General features: G+C 35.9%; 4 protein-coding genes across 7 annotated transcripts; 1 reads left to right on the forward strand and 3 right to left on the reverse strand.

Moving 5' to 3' along the window:
- The first annotated feature begins 1,497 nt into the window (after window positions 1-1,497).
- On the forward strand, window positions 1,498-4,936 carry LOC106365794 (probable xyloglucan glycosyltransferase 8). 2 transcript variants are annotated; one of them, XM_013805286.3, is made up of 6 exons: window positions 1,498-1,716; window positions 2,024-2,766; window positions 2,845-3,153; window positions 3,470-3,760; window positions 3,829-3,942; window positions 4,008-4,936. In XM_013805286.3, the coding sequence occupies exons 2-6, from the start codon at window positions 2,059-2,061 to the stop codon at window positions 4,638-4,640; spliced, it is 2,055 nt and encodes a 684-aa protein (XP_013660740.1). In that variant the 5' UTR covers window positions 1,498-1,716; window positions 2,024-2,058; the 3' UTR covers window positions 4,641-4,936. The 2 variants fall into 2 exon arrangements, with proteins under 2 accessions (XP_013660740.1, XP_048620972.1); XM_048765015.1 differs by having other exon boundaries at window positions 1,511-1,716; window positions 1,837-2,766.
- Window positions 4,937-5,450: 514 nt separating this feature from the next.
- On the reverse strand, window positions 5,451-10,494 carry LOC106363972 (probable cyclic nucleotide-gated ion channel 14). Its single transcript, XM_013803620.3, has 7 exons — window positions 9,006-10,494; window positions 8,114-8,669; window positions 7,748-7,960; window positions 6,986-7,287; window positions 6,788-6,899; window positions 6,459-6,695; window positions 5,451-6,341 (listed from the first exon to the last, which is right to left on the reverse strand). The coding sequence occupies exons 1-7, from the start codon at window positions 9,032-9,034 to the stop codon at window positions 5,589-5,591; spliced, it is 2,202 nt and encodes a 733-aa protein (XP_013659074.1). The 5' UTR covers window positions 9,035-10,494; the 3' UTR covers window positions 5,451-5,588.
- Window positions 10,495-10,710: 216 nt separating this feature from the next.
- Window positions 10,711-12,812, reverse strand: LOC106365793 (serine/arginine-rich splicing factor RSZ22A). 3 transcript variants are annotated; one of them, XR_002660680.2, is made up of 7 exons: window positions 12,656-12,812; window positions 12,432-12,520; window positions 12,256-12,344; window positions 11,939-12,191; window positions 11,723-11,848; window positions 11,372-11,612; window positions 10,711-11,281 (listed from the first exon to the last, which is right to left on the reverse strand). XR_002660680.2 is itself a non-coding variant. In XM_013805284.3 (6 exons), the coding sequence occupies exons 2-6, from the start codon at window positions 12,518-12,520 to the stop codon at window positions 11,576-11,578; spliced, it is 594 nt and encodes a 197-aa protein (XP_013660738.1). In that variant the 5' UTR covers window positions 12,656-12,812; the 3' UTR covers window positions 10,711-11,575. The 3 variants fall into 3 exon arrangements, 2 of the variants coding, with proteins under 2 accessions (XP_013660738.1, XP_013660739.1); XM_013805284.3 differs by having other exon boundaries at window positions 10,711-11,612; XM_013805285.3 differs by having other exon boundaries at window positions 10,711-11,612; window positions 12,432-12,532; window positions 12,656-12,809.
- Window positions 12,813-13,941: 1,129 nt separating this feature from the next.
- On the reverse strand, window positions 13,942-18,694 carry LOC106365792 (B3 domain-containing protein REM13). The gene is made up of 9 exons (XM_048765014.1): window positions 17,889-18,694; window positions 17,539-17,809; window positions 17,370-17,459; window positions 17,159-17,286; window positions 16,201-16,692; window positions 15,371-15,391; window positions 14,834-15,289; window positions 14,371-14,736; window positions 13,942-14,294 (listed from the first exon to the last, which is right to left on the reverse strand). The coding sequence occupies exons 1-9, from the start codon at window positions 17,955-17,957 to the stop codon at window positions 14,025-14,027; spliced, it is 2,163 nt and encodes a 720-aa protein (XP_048620971.1). The 5' UTR covers window positions 17,958-18,694; the 3' UTR covers window positions 13,942-14,024.
- Window positions 18,695-19,343: the final 649 nt, after the last annotated feature.

The raw sequence follows: 19,343 nt of genomic DNA on the forward strand, positions 1-19,343 counted from the left end.
TCCCATAATAAAAAATTGATATATTGTTTCTATAAAGTTAAAAATATATTGATCTTATTTTTAATAACTTATACTTAAAATAGTCATCATAAAACCAAAATTAGTTCACATATTTACTTTTGAATATGGAAGTATGTTAACATGGATGATTTTTTGTTGTTTTTTGTATATTTACTTTGATTTTATAATTTATAACATTGTCTTATTAAACTATTAATTACATTTATTTGATTTAATAATTTTATTATGCTTTGGCCTGTATATATCTAAAAATATCAGATATTTTCGTTTTATTAATCAAAACTGAATTGATTTATTTTAAAAAATTTAATAAAGTACGCAATTTATTATTTTTTAAAAAATATATGTATATATACAATTTTGGTATAGTTGAAAAAGCAAACATATATTTATTTTAAACTAAAAATATATTTGAAGACATTTCAAACTTATTAGTTACAAATGTGTTTAATAGTATTAACCTTAGTGACAATCTAAAAAATAAAATATATGCGGTAACATAAATCGTAAATCACAAGTTCAATGAAGGTTAATTTTATATAATATTCATGTTTAAATGAATATATATTAGAACATCTGTTCATTTGTTTTAAAAAGTTGTTTCCAAATAAACAAGTAAACCCGTAAAATCGATGACAACAAAAATATCATAATATAATATATATATATGTTTTTGGTAAACTATTTAAGATATATTAAAAATTTATTTCAGTAAGAGTATAATTTGTATTTAATTTTTCAATATGAAATTAATATTATTCTATTTTTCATATAAAATTGTAAATATAATAAGTAAAATTAGACAAGTATAACTAACATATCAATGAATATTAAATGCAATGGGTTGATACTTAAATTATTCCCCTATATAATGAGTTAAGAATTTCGAAATATAAAAAGCTTTAGATTTAAAGAGGCCATGTTATTTAATGGTTTTGGAAAAGTATCCTCACCAAATAAATTATGTTACTTGATTGATAGATACATTAGATAGTTTGGCAAGATTGCCTATACAACTTGAATCTGTTATTTGTTAATGATTTTGAATATTACTACTAAATAAGTTTATTTGTTATTAGTTTAACGCGCTAAACAAATGAAGAATGAATGGACAGATGTTGAATGATGATTAAAAACGGTAAGAAATCAATCTTAACTATTATCTAATCACTTCAAACCACACAAAAAAAATACCATATTTTGTTTCTCCTAATATATCATGGTCTATAACTCACAATTGTTTGTTTCTTTGAAATTTGTTCCCCATATATAATATTAATAGTGTTTGATGAAAGATTGTTTGATGAACAAAAATATATGTATTTTGTCAAATGCAATTGCCACGTCTTATCATTCAAAACATAAAACTAGGTTTGTTCACTATTACAGAATCTTCTTAATAATTCATTTGAAGTAAATTTCGCCTTTTTAAACCTTGTGATTACTAGCTCATTATATTCAGCTGTTCACTATAATTTTGAATTTGTCTATGCACCTCACTTCCACCTACTCTTCTAAGAGAAAGCTATTATTTTTTATCATAAAAAAAATGCTTTCCCTATGATTCATGATCATGAGATTTTATAAAAAAAAAATCCCTTCTTTTTAAAATTATATTCTGGAAAAAAAGATGAATTTAGCATCTACAAGCCATCATCATTGCGGTAGCTGAAGAGGAAACATTCACATGAAAGTGTAAGGGATCTTATAACATTCTTAGCATACCTCATTTCTGCTTCTCTCTTTCTCCCATTGCCAAAGTATCAAACTTTCTCTCTCTTGCCGAAACTACTCATTGTCTTTACTCTCTCGCAGATCACTATTAATGAGACCCCTTTGAGCTGTTTCTGCTTCTTTGTCTGTTTTTCAAAAACGGGTCTTTAGATATCCGGGTTCTTGGATCTTGGCATTACTCAAAATCTACTTCATTTAGATGGGCTTTGCTTAATCTTCAACTCTTAAAGTTACAATTTTTCAGTTTTGGAATCTTTGACTTGTTTAGGGGAAGTCAGATTAAGTTTGGGAAGAGACAAAAAAATGGCTCCAAGGTTCGGTTTTTCAGATTTGTGGGAGAAAGAAACGAGGAAAGGTACACCGGTTGTGGTGACAATGGAGAATCCCAACTACTCCATCGTTGAAGTAGATGAACCAGACGGTGCGTTCACACCAATGGAGAGAACTAGAGGCAAGAACGCTAAGCAAGTGACTTGGGTTTTGCTTCTTCAAGCTCACAAAGCCGTTGGCTGTCTCGCTTGGCTAGCCACAGCCTCCTGGTCTCTCCTTGGTTCGGTCAAGAGACGGCTCTGTTTCAATCACCGACTTGGCTCCGAGAGACTTGGCAGAGACAGATGGCTTTTCTCGGCCATTAAGCTCTTCTTAGCTGCTTCCTTGTCGGTTCTTGTGTTTGAGTTAATTGCTTACTACAAAGGATGGCATTACTTCAAGAATATACCGACAAGCACACTTGAGATCCAGAGCTTGTTTCATCTGCTCTACGTTGGTTGGTTGAGCCTAAGAGCTGATTATATCGCTCCTCCGGTCAAAGCCCTCTCCAAGTTGTGTATTGTGCTGTTCCTTGTACAGTCCGTAGATCGTTTGATTCTTTGCTTAGGTTGTTTTTGGATCAAGTACAAGAAGATTAAGCCGAGAATCGACGAAGAGCCTTTTCGAAATGATGATGTTGAAGGATCAGGAACTGAGTATCCAATGGTTCTTGTTCAGATACCAATGTGCAATGAGAAAGAGGTATGGAGAACAAAGTATCAATCTTTCTCTTGTTTTATTCACCTTTTGTGCTTCAATGAAGTTTACATTCTTGTGCAGGTGTATGAGCAATCTATATCTGCAGTGTGTCAGCTTGACTGGCCAAAAGATAGAATGCTGATTCAGGTTCTTGATGATTCGGATGATGGAAGCATCCAGGAGTTGATTAGAGCTGAGGTTACTAAATGGAGCCAAAAGGGTGTCAATATAATTTACAGGCATCGCTTGGTTAGAACTGGATACAAAGCTGGTAACCTCAAATCCGCAATGAGCTGTGATTATGTGAAAGCTTACGAGTTTGTTGCCATTTTCGATGCGGACTTCCAACCTAACTCAGATTTCCTCAAGCTAACCGTTCCACATTTCAAGGTCTGTAAGATCAATTAGTACTCCCTCCATTTCATATTTTCGTTACAAAATAAATGCCGTTTTATAATTTCAGTGAAAAATTTGTCTATATGATATATGACATTTTATATCCTCCAATTTGTTTTTCTATTGGTTGAAATATGGTTAGATGTGTAGTTAATGATGTTTTTATCTAGAAAGTATACAAAATTAAATGTTTTTTTAATCTAAAACAGCATTAAAATGAAAAGGAGAGAGTATTAGTTTGGTTGTGTCATGAGATAAGACGATTGTTTGTTGAAGCTTCTAACTTTGCAAATGCCAAATGTTATTCCAGGAGAAGCCAGAGTTAGGTCTGGTTCAGGCTAGGTGGGCGTTTGTGAACAAGGACGAGAACCTGTTGACTCGTCTCCAGAACATCAATCTGTGTTTTCATTTCGAGGTTGAGCAGCAAGTTAATGGTGTCTTCTTGAATTTCTTTGGCTTCAATGGAACCGCTGGAGTGTGGAGAATCAAAGCCCTTGAGGAATCTGGTGGTTGGCTTGAAAGGACAACCGTCGAGGATATGGACATAGCTGTCCGAGCTCATCTCCATGGATGGAAATTCATATATCTAAATGATGTCAAGGTAACTATTAATTTGGATGGTCGTTGTCACAGTTTCATGAATTTATGTTAAAAAAAAAATTCTGTTAGGTTCTTTGTGAAGTACCTGAGTCATATGAAGCATACAAGAAGCAGCAACACCGATGGCACTCAGGTCCTATGCAGCTGTTTCGCTTGTGTCTTGGTGCAATCTTGACCTCTAAGGTATGGTTAATCTGATCATTTTTTATATAATAAATGATTTAAATTTAATAGTTTCTTCTTTGCAGATTGCAATGTGGAAGAAAGCAAATCTGATACTTTTGTTCTTCCTTCTAAGGAAACTCATACTTCCTTTCTACTCCTTCACATTGTTCTGTGTGATCCTTCCAATCACCATGTTCGTTCCAGAAGCCGAGCTTCCCGTTTGGGTTATCTGCTATGTACCAATATTCATGTCGCTACTCAACGTTCTTCCTGCTCCAAAGTCTTTCCCTTTCATCGTTCCTTACCTCTTGTTTGAGAACACAATGTCGGTCACCAAGTTCAACGCCATGGTATCTGGACTGTTCCAGCTCGGCAGCTCTTACGAGTGGATTGTGACAAAGAAAGCAGGAAGATCATCGGAGTCTGATCTTTTGGGCCTCACTGATAAAAGTATGCCACCAAACCAAATGGTTAGAGGAGTTTCAGACAGTGAGCTCTTGGAGATAGGCCAAGCTGAGGAGCAGAAGAAACAAACAGTTGCTGTGAAGAAAACCAATAAGATATTCCACAAAGAGCTCGCACTGGCTTTTCTTTTGCTGACCGCAGCAGTTAGGAGTCTGTTGGCCTCGCAAGGAGTGCATTTCTACTTCCTGTTGTTCCAAGGTCTCACTTTTCTTCTTGTGGGACTTGATCTCATAGGCGAGCAGATGAGTTGAGAAATCTGAGAAGAAGAGGAAGAAGCAGCTTCAGATGATTGAAGATGGAGTTAAACTTTGTGAGTTTCCTTCTCCTATTTTCTAATGCTGGAGCCATAGTTTGTAGGATAATTATTGATTTTAAATTTGGTTACATCTCTCTCCATTGTGATTAATCCTTGTTAGGTTAGAGTTATACTCACCCATATCCCTATATATGTAGTATCTACAAATAGTCAGGAACTTGTTGCTTAATGTCTGAGATGCATTGCTGTTACAAAGACTTTTACATCTATCTTCCTTTTTCATTCTCTGAATTTATTTCTTTTTTTTTTGAAAGAAACTAAAGAGAAACATTATCTGATCTGACAAATTACAAAACTAAAACTAAAACAAGATTTTTTTTTTAAATATAGTTTTCTCTGAACTTGAACTCATTTGAGTCTGTCAAAACATGAAGATAAAGTTGTCGGTTTAAATTAGAAGGAACATAAAAGCATATTTTCGGAGCCAGGAGATGTCTGAATCTTAATAATGGCATCAACTCAATGATGTATGGGGACCAAGGGAAACTGATCTATGGGCAAGTTGATTAAGGATCTAGTGACCATAGCTTAAAACTCTTGGATTGTTTAGTAAACTATAAACTTTTTGGAAACAGTTTATTCTCCAAAGTTTATATGATATGTCTCGTCTTAAGGGATGTATTAACTCATGAACCCATAATTTTCTGATTAAAAAAAAAGATGAAGGACCTAGTGATGATCTTGTCTGATTCAAATATGAATTGATACGAAAAACTAACAAATAAAATCTGAAATCTGAAAAATAGAAGAAGTCTGATGTATAGTCTATATTTATACAAACTGCTGAACATTTTTTATAATTAATTTCAAGCAGCAAAGTTTTGATTCTTTTAACAAACTGATTTTTCTTAACTTAAAAGATTATATAAAAAAAAAAAAACAGTTAATCTGCATCCACAGAGAAATCCGGTTCTTCCGGTTTAGGAAGCATGGGTACATCAACGTCCTTTATCTTACGAGAAGCCCTCCTCGTGTTCTTAGCAAACCTCGAAGCAAGTACCGTTGCAGCAAAATGCGGTTTCCCAATAGAAGTATGATGGCGCGACGGAGTACTGCTCTGTCTCTCTTCTTGTTGACTCATTATCTCCTCGGCCGCAGCTGTCGCAAGAGCTTCTTCTTCTTCATAAGAAGAGTATGACTCAGCCAAGCTAAGACTCTTAGCCAGCATTCTCCTCTTATACCGTCTCCAAGCCACTTGCACGAAGCAAGCAGCCCATGTTCTCCACTGGTGAGAGTAGTAACGGAATGTGTGTTGCAGCTTCTTGCTATGTAAACGTCTGAACTGGTTAGCCACAAACTTGAGATCCTCTGCTTGTAAAGCAAAGGCTTCGACTTCTTCTAGAGCTCGCACCGTTCTCGTAGATGATGGTAGGTTGACTTTTGATTTTGGAAGTAGCGCCCAAGCGAGAAGCTCTTCTCCGCAGAACTCTCCTGGTTTGAGTGTGATTGAGTTGAAGAATCCTGTCCTGCCTCCATTAGTCGTCGAGCTTTCGAGCTTTCCACGGATGATGAAGAGCATTTCGGTCACTGGATCGCCTTCACGTACAATGTAGTTCCCTTGCGTGCTTAGAGATGACACTAACCGTTCGCATATCGCGTCTAGTAACTGATCATCCATTTGCGCAAATAGCGGTACCTAAAAAAAGCCGTCACAAAAATATAAAGTTAGATGAGCTTCCAACTCAAAACCAATTGAAAATGACGAGATTGGCCATAATAGTCTCTTCCAATTTCGGGTGTGGGATACACTTACACGACGAACAAGGTCGAGACAGAGATGTCGTTGGATGTCTCTTCGAAGATCAGCAGGTAACGAATGAAGAATGGTCTCTTCATCAACTCCTCTAGTGGCTAACCATTTGTACTGAACAAAACGTCTCACTCTCTCTCTTAAGTTCTGAGGTAGTTGACGATGTCCCATCCATTCTTCTGTGTCTCTTCTCTTCAATCTCCACTCCTCTAGCCTCACCGTGATCGATTGCAAATACGTCTAAATACATTAACCAAAAAACAATATCAATGAAATGAATAAATAGATTTGATGTTGTTACTAATAACAAGATTTCACTCCCTCTTTTTTACCTGCATGTTTCCGATTAAAAGAGCAAACAAAACCAGACCAAAGATAGCCACGAGGATAGCAAACATTGTCTCTAGAACAGATGTACTTGTGTCAAGATTCTGTCCGTAAGAACTTTAAAACAATAAAACTTTGTGTTAGAGAAAAAAAAATGCTGAAAACGTGTAAGGAAATGAAGAAGTGTAATGAGTGAATCTAACCTTAGTTGCTGCAAACCAAACCATAGGCAATACAAATATTTCTCCAAGAAGGGAGATGAGACTACATTTTTGGTGAGAGCATCTGCGAAAATGCCGAAAGTGAACCGTATCTTGTTTGAAGGATCGCAGTTGCTGAAGACAACAGTAACATTCTGCCAGTTATTCCTATCCTCTCGGTTCACTGTACCACAGTCAAAGAAATCAGTAACACATCGTATTGGGCCTAATTCGTTATGACATTCTGCTTTCCAACACGTTGCTTGACGCTCTATCGACAGTAGATACCATGCCGCACCAAGAATCTACACAGCATAACCAAAAAAAATGTGAGAAACATAAGAAGAATATAAGATTAAACCGAGCCTTAGCTAAATCTGATCTCAATGGTTCAGCTTCTTAAACTTTAGCTATACGTCTATTATAACCAGGGCCGGTCATGGATAAAACCCAAGAAAACATTGGTTTGATCCCGAAAATTTTAAAAGTCGATATATATATAAGTTACATAGGCTCCAAGTTACATAAAAAAAGAGATTCATACTAAATATTTATAATCCAAAATTTTAGGACCGGCCCTCGTTGTAACAAGCTTAGACTAGACTATAACTTAAATAAACAATTAAAAAGAAAGATAACAAAAGGCACACACTGATATTCTTGTGAGTTGGGTTAGAGAGCGTTTAGTGAGTCTCTAACTAATAATACTCTGATTTTGGGTTTGGTGGAGATGAATCAGATTTAGCAGTATCATAGCTAACTTACATGACTAGCGAGCATATACTGAAGAAGGTTGTAAGCAGCACCGGCCCAAGCGGTGGTTGTAACAACTCCGGTCGCTTTGATAATCTCAGCGCTTAGAGGGAAAATAAGATAAAGCCTAGGAATGTACTGAACTAGAACAATGAGGACAAGTGCATTTGTGGTATGGTCTGAGTGAGAGCTTCTGATTGATGGCAAGATAAACCAACTAACAATCTGCAAAATCAAAAAGTAGACACAAAAGTCAAAGATTTTTTTGTGTGTAACCAAACCAAGTGGGGCCATTTGCTTTAACCTCGTGGTGGGGCTTGCTGAAAACTCCTTACCAAACATAAAAAGACAAAGATTTGTTTTGAGTAAGTAGGGTACCTGAGGAAGAGGCAAACAAGCGATGAGATCAACGATGAGATCTGATCTCAAGTATCTTCTAGCAATCAGCTTTGGATCTTTCACAAGCTCTCCACGACCAAACACTCTCGAAGTACGAGAGACGTAAGCTGTTCTGAACTTGATGACAATGTGCAAGACGTAGAAGAGATCCGCTAGTGTTCTGAAGAAAGTAACGACGATTCCGAGTTTCAAATCTGTGGTCATACAAGAGGACCGACCGGTGTTTTTGACTGAAGACAGGAAGAAGAACAAAGGGTCGACGTAAAGAGCGACGAGACACCAGAAGAGGAAAACTCTGTTCCATTGAAGCACTACGTCACCGCCAGGATCGAGAATCTTGTCTCTCTCGATCTCGAAGTTCTCCGGGAACACTTTGAGTCCACCGAATCTTGGGAGTTTGAAGAGACGGGTTTTGTTAGTCTTCTTTGGGATTACTAACTCTGGTTTTAGAAATTGAGTTGTTGACGGTTTTAACATTGGTAATGGCTGACGCTTCTCTGTTGCTTCTAGGGTTTGCTTCTCTTCTCCATAGAATCTGTGTTAGTCAGACCCAAAAAAAAAAAAAAAAAAACTGGGGGTTTAACAATGAGATCAGGAGAGTAAAAATAAGACAACTGTATCTGTTTTGTCTGAAAGTCAATAATTAGATAGAAACTCCAATCCAATAAAATGCAATGGTTATAGAGAACAAAAAGTAAGAAAATGAGAAAACTTGCAACAAAAGTAAAAAAAAGAAAAGGATCAAAACTTTATTGGGATTATTGCAAATGCAAAAAATGTAAACTTTTTCCATCATCTAGAGAATCCAAAAACTTTTTCCTTTTTTTTTTCTAAAAAAATGTAAACCTTGTTTTTGATGAAAATCAAGAACCTGACAGTATTGTCTCTTTTGAACTCCATGTTTTTGAAGTTGGAAGCTGAAGCAGGAAGAGCTTCTTCTTGTTCTTGTTCTTGTTGTTAAGGCAATGAGAAACGAATCAGAGGAAAAGATATTGAGCTGACTTCTTCATGTTCAGAAAATGGCAGAGAGGGAGAGATAGAAAGAGAGAGCATGGGCTGTAACAGATTTATTGAGTTTGACTTCACGTGAAACAACAAAAGAACTGAAGGTAGAGAGAAAGATTATTAATTGAAAACAGCTCATGTTATGCTCTCTGCCAAGGAGACGTAGAACGAGTGAAAGCCTACTACTGCTTGTTGTCTTTGATTAATTTAAAATGTTTTCTTGGAAATCGTAAGAGAGAGAGCGAGAACGTGCGTTCCATTAAAGCCTATTAATGTTTTTTTTTTAAAGGAGATCGATGAACAGCAGTTTCTGCCTAGTACGATTCTCTCTTTGTAGTAGCAACACTCGTTTTGCGTAGAAGATCCATGAATCACTCGAACGTAAACAATAGAAAATTTTGTATTTATATGTAAATTATAGAAAAATATATCGGTAAAGATGAGATTAGTTCTGACGGTTTTCTGATGCCTTTAGATCTCAATTATCCTTTTAGAATTTTTTTCAAGTTTTTAAATGTTTTGCACGAAAGATTAATTATTACGATGATGCGGTTATAACTAAAGAGATTTGATGTTACTTTTATAATAGCATGTGATAATAAAAGAAGAATCGTTTGTGCTCATTATTTGTTTCATTTAGTTTGTCATAGGCTCAATGAGTTTGGACTCTTATGGTCTCAAATCCGGATGTTTGGCCGACCTTTACTTCAAAAATTGGAGCAAGTGGTATAAATATTGTAAGAGCTAATGATTTCATTATCATTACAAAGAATGGAGATTTTGCTTTTATACAAAACTTATGAGTAAGAATGCATGGGAAGACATATTAAATTTCAGTCATCAAATTTCATGGGTAGTAGATGTGACTCATATATATGTGAGACGATGATATCAGTCTATCAAATTTCAATCACTATGATTGAGAGTATCTTTAATAATAAGTGACACCTTGTGTTTTCTTTTTGGAATTAGTGTTCTCATATATTAGCCAACCATGTAAAAAGACCTATTTGCCAACAACAAAAAATTCAAGATTTATTTAGACGAATTAAACTGATTTTGAACGGGTTAAATCGGCTTTTAAAAAATTGTTACAACTACCATTTCATGCCGTCATCACTTGATAAAACGATACCTAGTTGTATTTTGGATTGCAAAGGAACTGTAGTGAAGAAGCTTTTGGTTTTTGTTTGGGAACAGTCTCGAATATATGGTTCTAAGTCATTTGGGTTGCTAATGAGCTGCTATGTTTGGATCTCTTCCTGGTCCAGAGATGGCTCTTAACGTGGCCAGTGAGGGATTAGGCATCGGATTTGAGGATAACCAAAAATTGCTTGGTTTCCACCAGAAACTCTTAAACATAGAGAGAAAATGATGACAAATGGGTTTTTAAAAAAGTTGTATGTTATGAATCTTATGATGTTAGGACAAGTTCATTAACATTGTTTGTTGTTATAGAAAATGATATGAATTTCATTAGGCGTGGTGGTGTTATGTGTCCTCACGCAACGAATGTTAATACAATGCAGATATAATGGTGAAGCACTTTCGATGATGCCTAAAACAGAGCATTAAAAGAAAACATTTCTGTGCACTTTAAAACTGTAGAGATGAGGCCTAAAACAGCCATCATACTTTCAAAGAAAACATGGAAAATTTATTCAAAGCGTGATAAGTACCTGCCAGTGTATAAACAAAGAGACTCTTTTATGTTCAAGAAAAAAAAAAGGCCATAATGGTTTTGAAGAAGGGCAACATCAGAGCTGATGAAGTTTTCAAACATACGAGGAAGCAGAAGCAGTAGCAAGTAGAAGATCCACAACGTGGTAAACTATCATGAAGATGTCAATCAATTTACCGCAGGGCAGAGCAGAAAAACAGAGTTAAGCAACGAAGCAGAGGAAACCCGAAGAAAAGTTAGGGATCCACAAGCTACTACGAAGATGACAGTGCAGGTCGATCAATTAACGAAGAAACTTCAGCGCAGAGCAGAGAAGCAGAGATAAGCAACGAAGCAGTAGAAACCCAAAGAAACAAGTCCACAAACATTGCAGGTCAATCAATTAACGTAGCCTCAGACTCTCAGAGCAGAGTAGAGAAGCAGAGATAAGCAATGAAGCAGTAGAAGAAACCCGAAGAAACCTCGGACACAATAAAACAAAACACTCAGAATTTCATTAATGTTTTTACGTCTTTTAAGAACTTGGGTAGGAATATTAAAAGGTACTTTACCTAACGGCAGACACAACTACGGCTTCATATCCAAACTCAAATAAGAAGCATGATCCAGCAATTCAAAAGTAGTGTAAGTATATCCAATCCACCCCAACAGCTAAAAACATGTTTCTCTTAGTGAGATTCACAGATACTAATTTCCCTTAAGCTGCCCTCTTGACGTCGCAAGAAAACAGTTAGTTCCCTGGTCCCTTAAAACACTCAGCTACGGCTTCTGCGCACATCTTTCAGACCATTTCTGCATAAAACAGATACAAAAACGAATGAGCAAATAATGCAGACAAATCAATGTTACACATAGCATGGAGTCTTAAAGTAAAGGACTTGCGAAAAAGAGAGTATGTATACCCATTAGTATAAGGCACCTCCTCACGTGCTCTGTAAGGTGGTGGTGACCTGCTGTAGTTGCGAACACGAGGAGAAGGACTACGACGTCTTGGAGGAAGAGGAGATCTCGCACGAGGGCTGTAACTCCTGAAAACCAAAAAAAAAAAAATACAAGTTAGTTAATACGCTCACTGGAGCTAGAAGACAAGTTACACAAATCGTCAATAACAAAAGAACCTGCGCCCTCCATAGGTTGGGCTCTTTCTGTATCTTGGAGGACTGCGGCTACGGCTGCGACCACGAGGAGAAGGACTTCGACCCCTCCTAGAGCCACCACCACCACGGGAGCGGCATTCACGTGCAAAGTGACCAGACTCGCCACACTCATAGCACTTCAAATCAGAACCACCACGGCCACGACCACCATCACCACGGCCTCCTCCACCGCCGCCACGGTTATGAGACTGCTCTACTCTCCATCCATTCTTGCCTAACATAAACAAAAATATCAAACTGGCACTGTGATAATTTTAAAAAAGATTCGTATTTGGTACCATCTAAGTCACGGATGGCGTCGCGGGCGTCCCTTGAGTCTTCGAAATCAAGAAAAGCGTAACCAGGTGGTCTTCTTGCAACCCATACACTGCACAACAATAACAAACTTTTAAATACAAACTTCAAATCAAACAATTAATACAGGTTTAAGGTAAATGAATCGAAATTGTATAACCTCTTGATGACTCCGTAGACACGAAACTCATCCTCGAGCTCGCGCTCTGTAACTCGCGGATCCAAATTACCAACGTACACACGCGACATCTGTTCAATCACCTCGATCAAATTCAAATTCAAGTTTAGATTTAGATCAACGCTATGAGATTCAACTGATCAACGAGGGAGATCCTATTAGCTAAGAAAACAGGAGAGGGAGTGGAAACGGAGATCGGGGATCACCTGAAGAGATCACTTGGTGGTGAGGAGAAGCGAAACGGCGTGTCCTTGGGTCGTGCGAAAGAAATTAGGGTTATCTAATTTGAGAGTGGAGGAGATGGGAATATAAACCAAAGAGACTTTTTTTGATGTGGGTCTACTTAATGTTCTTATTGCTTATTTTTGGGCTCCAAATGGGTCTATTAAACTTCCCGTCTCACAGTAATATTATTAAGCTATAACAAAACAGCAAGCATCTTAATAACTTTAGGTTCACCAACCTGGTCATTTTAGATCTACTATCTTTTAATCAAGGAAACAAAATAACTTATCAAATTATATTATGCTTTTAATAAAAAATTAAATAAATAAAAATAACAATAGTTCTAAAAAAATATTATTTAAAAAAAATATTTATTTTTAAGATTTAGAGTTTAGTGTTTAAGATTTATAATTTAGAATTTATCCAAATGTTTAGTGTTTTTCCAAGGGTTTAGAGTTTACCTAAGGGTTTAGGGTTTACCCAAGGGTTTAGGCTTTACCAAAGGGTTTAGGGTTTACCCAAGGGTTTAAGGTTTTTCCAAGGGTTTAGGGTTTAGGATTAGAGTTTAGGGTTTAGTGTTTTGTTGACAACATGTTGAGTGTTTTTCCAAGGGTTTAGGGGTTTACCCAAGGATTTAGGATTTAGGATTTGAGTTTAGGGTTTAGTATTAGAGTTTAGGATTTAGTGTTTTGTTGACAACATTTTTTTTTCTTTTGAATTCGTTTTTTATATATTATTTTTATTTATTTTTAATTTTTATTTTGAAAAAATAATATAATTTGCCAAGTTATTTGGTTTCCTTAATTAAAAGATACTAGATTTAAAATGACAATTTTCTATTGGTTGGTGAACCCAAGAATAACTCAAAAAAAAATTTGATATCGTTTCAAATTCTTAACCAATTACATAGCACGGAACTTTAATTAATTGTTTTTAATAATATTTCTATGTATTAATAATATAAATTGTATAAAATTTTACGCATTACTTTAATATGTGAACCATAATTTACTCCAAAAATAGAATGGAAAGTGAAATATGAACAAAAAAATATACAATCCATTTTAATTTATTTTTTGTTCATACTCCAGTAAATTGTATAAAATTTTTACACTTTAAATGCCTCGTTTATTATTTGTGGTAAATTTTAAACACCGGTTTTGAACACTCTCTCTTTCAAACATGTTTTGTGAACCCCATTTTTGCATGATTCAAAATTCCTATTCGATATTTCCCTGCAGAAATTAACTTAAGTCTGGAAAAGGCAGGAGTTGGTAATGGCTATTATGATTGATTTACATCCTATTGTATGATGAAAGAGTTGTCACCACCTGGATCTTTAATATCTAATTAACATTTTCCTACCTTTTTGTTAGTCTCCAGAGAACAAAACTTAAGTACAGGAGTTGTTCTGTTTTGTTCTTTACTAAACTCTAAAGTGAAAGATTCTCCTAAACTTACGCCATTAGCTTCACAAAACTCGTCCCAACCAATTCCCAAAGCAACAGTCCCATCTCTTGTCAACAGATACGCAGACCATTCCATTTTGTTTGCACCCAAAAGAGTTATCTTCCCAAGTCTGTTGATACCATTAGCCTTCATGAATTCACTTGGAAGATGCTGCAAAACAGTAGGTAGAACTTGCCAATTATAAATTCACAGACAGAAACTAACCCATGTTTGAAAATGGACTTACCAGCTTACAGGCTCTAACCTCTTCCGGTGTGAGTGTTAATGTGACCGATCGATTTTGGATTGCTGAGGATGATGAATCACTACTGCTTCCAGCTTCTGTGGAAACATATGCTTTTGAACTGCTAGACTCTGCACCTGACAACCTGAGCATACGAGTTCCGTCTTCCCATATTAACTCCATAGCAAAGGAATCGCCTGACTTAAAGTTGTTTGCTTCAACAAAATCTTTCCAACCCTTTCCCAAACTCATTCTTCCTTTTTTGTCCTGATGGATTTTTGTCAGCCACTTTCTACCATCTCTACCCAACAGATATATCATTCTGAGCTTGTTCAAGCTATTCTCTCTTGCAAACTGTGCTGGAAGAACCTGGAAAAGGATCGAAGGGAGAATACATATACGTAATACCAAGAGCGCAAGAGAGAAAACTAATCCTCTGAAACAAGAAACTCTTTGATAAACTTACCAGTCTACACGTTATGAAGCAGCAAGGTGTAATCGTTAATGTCACAAATTGTTTTAGGCTCAATGGAGTTGAACCTCTCCCTCTCTTCTTCCTCTCCCATGACATGTTCTCTTCTTTGTTTTTCTCATCTTTGCTGCTATTCTCTATGTTGCTAGGATCCATGAAAAGAGATTGTTTCCTGATAGCTTTGAAATACTCTTCTTGCTCTCTGTCACTGGTAGAATCTGCAGAGCACAAACAAAACACCGGAGTTGTGTCTTCCCACATCAACTTGAGTGTAAAGCCTGACTCTACGCCATTCGCTTTGACAAAATCTTTCCAACCCTTTCCCAAACTCATACTTCCTCTGATGTTGACTAAAAGGCTTGTCGGCCACTTTGTACCATCTTTACCCAATAGATGTATCTCCCCAGGCTTGTTGATGCCATTCTCTCTCACAAATAGCGCTGGAAGAGACTGTAGAGGACGAATAAACATGCGTCAAAAGTTCAAAACCAATAAGGGGCAGAATCCAGAGTTGTTTTTTGATGAACTTACCAATGTATGATGATGTGTGGCCAGGGGCGGAGGCAGCATATGAGGAGGGGGTCAGCTGACCCCACTACTTTTAAAAAAAAAAAAAAAAATTTAAACAGAATTTGTGTTGACCCCACTAAAAAAATAATTTTGACCCCACAAAAATAATTACTAAACATTGGAGATAAAAAATTTATTTGTACAACTAAAGATTAATCATTGAAACTTTGGAGTTATATTAGTTTGAACCTCATTTTTCGATAAAAATCCAAAAATATAAAATCCAAGTTATTTTAAACTTTAGTAATATGTTAGTTTAAGTTCAAGTTGTATTAGGTCCAACTAATTTACAATATAGAAACATTATAAAACAAGTAAACATAAAAAAGAAAAGAAGACTATATTTTTAACTCGTGAACGGGAATAGAAGACGACGGCGGACTCCTAACTCGTGCTCTATAATTATTTTTAGTTCAATTTTAGGTTGGTTTTCTATATATTTTAGCCAATAAAACTGTCATAAAAAAGTTTCAAGCTATGAGTGTGCGTACAGTAGAATTGCTATAATCGTGTGGTTCGGTGGTTCGGTCTGAGAAGATTTTAAAGATAGAGATAGAACTATGTTTTTATTCATTGTTGCTATGTTTTTTCTTGAAAACTTTAAAAATACAGAACACTCTAAAAAAAGAAACGGTCATTATACAAACAATTTTCGGTTTGAATAAATTCTTACATTCAATGGAAAGTGGAGTGTGCCTAGAGTATATGTAGTTTTTTGTGGTTAAATTATTTTTTTTGATTTTTTTCCGACCACGGTACAAAAAGTTTCTGGCTCGGCCACTGTGTGTGGCATAACCATGCCGAAGCGTAAATGTTACATATCGTTTATAATATGGCAAATATGAAGAATATGATGCATATGATGTGACTCTTCGTTTCGGACTACACTTCTTTTTTCCTGTCTCCATCAACGACTCCATTGAGCTGCAATCGTCTTCACTGCTCTCGCCTTGTATGTATTCATCTTCGCTGCTAAGTTCTGTGGAAAGAGATTCCCTCTCGCTAGCTTGTGAGCAGACCCTTGTATCATTATTAGATTCTGTAAGGCCGAGACTGAGCACTGGAGTTTCTCTATTTCCCACTAGTTTAAACATAAAGAAGCCTCCGGGTTCTTGACCGTTTTCTTCACAGAAGTTTCTCCAACCTCGGCTCATGCAAAAAGTATCGGATGATTTGTTGAAGCTCAGATCCAATGTCCATGATCTTTCCCCTCCATCTACTAAAACAATCTTGCGGCATTTTCTTGTAAGACCATTTGAGCTTGTAATATGTTGTGGAAGATACTGCAAACACCAGATTCAACACAAGAGTGAGATTAATTTACTTAGGGGTTTCTTTGTATATTTTCAGCCTTTGGCATCAAGCAAGAACTGAGCACCACAACAAGAGTTCCATATCCCTAAAAATCAACCATCATATCTATTTTGCAAGTATACATAGTCATCTAAACGAATTCCAGTAATTAGATCAAACAACAGCCTACGAAAAACAGAAGAAACCCGAATGAACCCTGGTTTAGTTTCAGTAATATAACAAAACGTGAACAAACTCTTTCATTAGTTATCACGAAAGCAGTAGAGATGCAAGCATAAAGTGCAAATCGAACCAATCAAAAATCCAAATGAAACCAAACCCACGTTGAATCTAAAATATATACAACAGAATGTTGGTTTTACTCAAGACTAAACTAGGCCCTTCAAACAGCCGTTCATTGGAGCTAATAGTGAGAGAAAGAGTAAAAGTAAAGACCAGTTTATCTGTGCGTAGACTAGAAGCCGTGACAAGAGCCACAAAACAGGAGTTATCTGAAGAAGAAGAAAGTGGTTCTGCTTCTGCTTCTGGACTTCTCATCTCCGTTTTCTTGTTTATGGGAAGCTCTGTATCAGTACCACATCTTAAAGACTGTAGTTGGACTGGAATCAAATAATATAACAACAGAATCTAAGAGAAGTGAAATCACCAATGCCATCCTCATCCTCATCCTCATCACATCTATCTACTTGCGTTCTTGGATACAGACGCTTCTTCAACAAAGTTTTATCTGATTTCACTAAAAACAAAATCACTCAAATGAAACATTGAATCTCCAGGAAAAACAAAAAGAAAGTCAGAAGAAGAAGAAGGCTCACCAATGTTGTTGCATGGAGGCGAAATGTCTTGAATCTCACAGCAATTTTGACCTAAATTCGAAACATGAAAGACCATATCTCCTTCGTATCTAACAAGAAGGACGCCGCCGAACCGAAGATTATTATCAACAGCGAACTCTCTCCAGCCGTCACCGAGTCTCCGACCAGTCATCTTCAGTCTCCATTTTTTATCCGACGCGTCGGATATCAGCTCAGCCGCCATGCTTCTTCCTTCCTCAATGTACTTAGAGAAGAAGTCTTCAGGAATCATCTACAAACAAACAACGAAAGTATGAATGTACTGTGAATAAGCTAGCTGTTCGAGAGAGTGTGTAAGAGAGATGGTTTACGAGGTGAGTGTGAAAGCCTGGAACTAGTGTGTGGAAGAACTGTGGGCGAAGAAGCCTTGATTTCGCCATTGCCGAAGCTTCGCTGCTCTCCTCTTCTTTCAACGGATTAAACTGTTTGGGCCTTAGCGAAATATATAGTGGTATTTTGGGCCTAAAAAGGTAGGGTGAAGCCTTGCTTTCAGCTTCTACTGCTCATAGACCCAACTCTCACTGAAATGGACATGATTAGGCTGGACATTCGAGATCCCAATCTTTTAGCTTTTGTCCAAAAGGATCTTAGTTTTTTTTAGGTTTGTCAAAACTAGTAACATTTGGTTTATATGAAAGTTCGGTTCGGAACGGTTCGAGTTCTATCAGGTTCAGGTTGAGGTTAGTAAATCTTTAAAGAACCGGTACAACCCGATGTACTTTCGGCTTTGGATCTCAATCGGTTCTTCGGCTTAAAAGTACCTACTTTGTATGTACTTTGTAACTAAAACATAAGTAAAATCAGTTCTTCGGTTTTAAAGTACCTGATTTGTATAACCAAAACATAATTAAAATCGATTCAAAAATAAGAAAGGTACATCTAACGTGATCATTCAAAATTAGACGGAAGGTAAACATAATTATTGATAGAAAGAAAATCAAATAAATGAAAGCATAGAACGAAAACCAATTTCTCATGAAATGAGAAACATTATTCAATGAAACAAAACCAAAATGTAAAAACTTCAAGCTTCAACCGCCAACTTCAACCATCAACCTTCATGTAACAGATAATTATTTTAGATGTTCAATAATATCTTAGTGTATTTTGGATATATATTAGAAATTTAGATCATGTTTGGTACAAGTTATTTTTTGGAATTTTGAATGTTTCGGGTTCTGTCGGATATCCATTTAGGTTCGGGTTTGGTTCGGATTACACCATAACCGAAAATACCATAAAACAATATCCATTCCGTATTTATATCGTATTCGGATTGGTTCGGATTCGTTCGACTTGGAGTTTCGGGTTCGGTTTATTTGTCCAGACCTAAACATGATACCGTTAAATAATCGAGGTTAGCATTCGTTAGTATATATATTAGCTTTTCATTAATAAAAAGGAAAATGAAACAAGATAGTTTTGCTTACAAACTTAAAAATATTTTTTTTTACAATTTCACTTATAAGTTTTCAGTTTTAAAAAGTAATTTAATCTATTAAAATTAATTGTTAAAAATTAATATATTTTTCATTAACGCAAATATCATTTCTGATGATTGCCTCTATTTTCTATTCTAATAGAGTTTTGCTTCAATTTTTATTTTCATTTTTAATCTAAGAAAATATTTTAATTATATTTCTATTTATTTATTTTTTAATTTTCACAGTTTTGAGAATGTTGAAATTATTCTGATTTAGTGTGTCTTGTACAGGAGAATGACAACTATATTCTCAAAATTAAAATATTATTTAAAAGTTTAAATT

Source organism: Brassica napus, chromosome C8 (genome assembly GCF_020379485.1).
Source record: "Brassica napus cultivar Da-Ae chromosome C8, Da-Ae, whole genome shotgun sequence".
In the NCBI taxonomy this organism is placed as follows: domain Eukaryota; kingdom Viridiplantae; phylum Streptophyta; class Magnoliopsida; order Brassicales; family Brassicaceae; genus Brassica; species Brassica napus.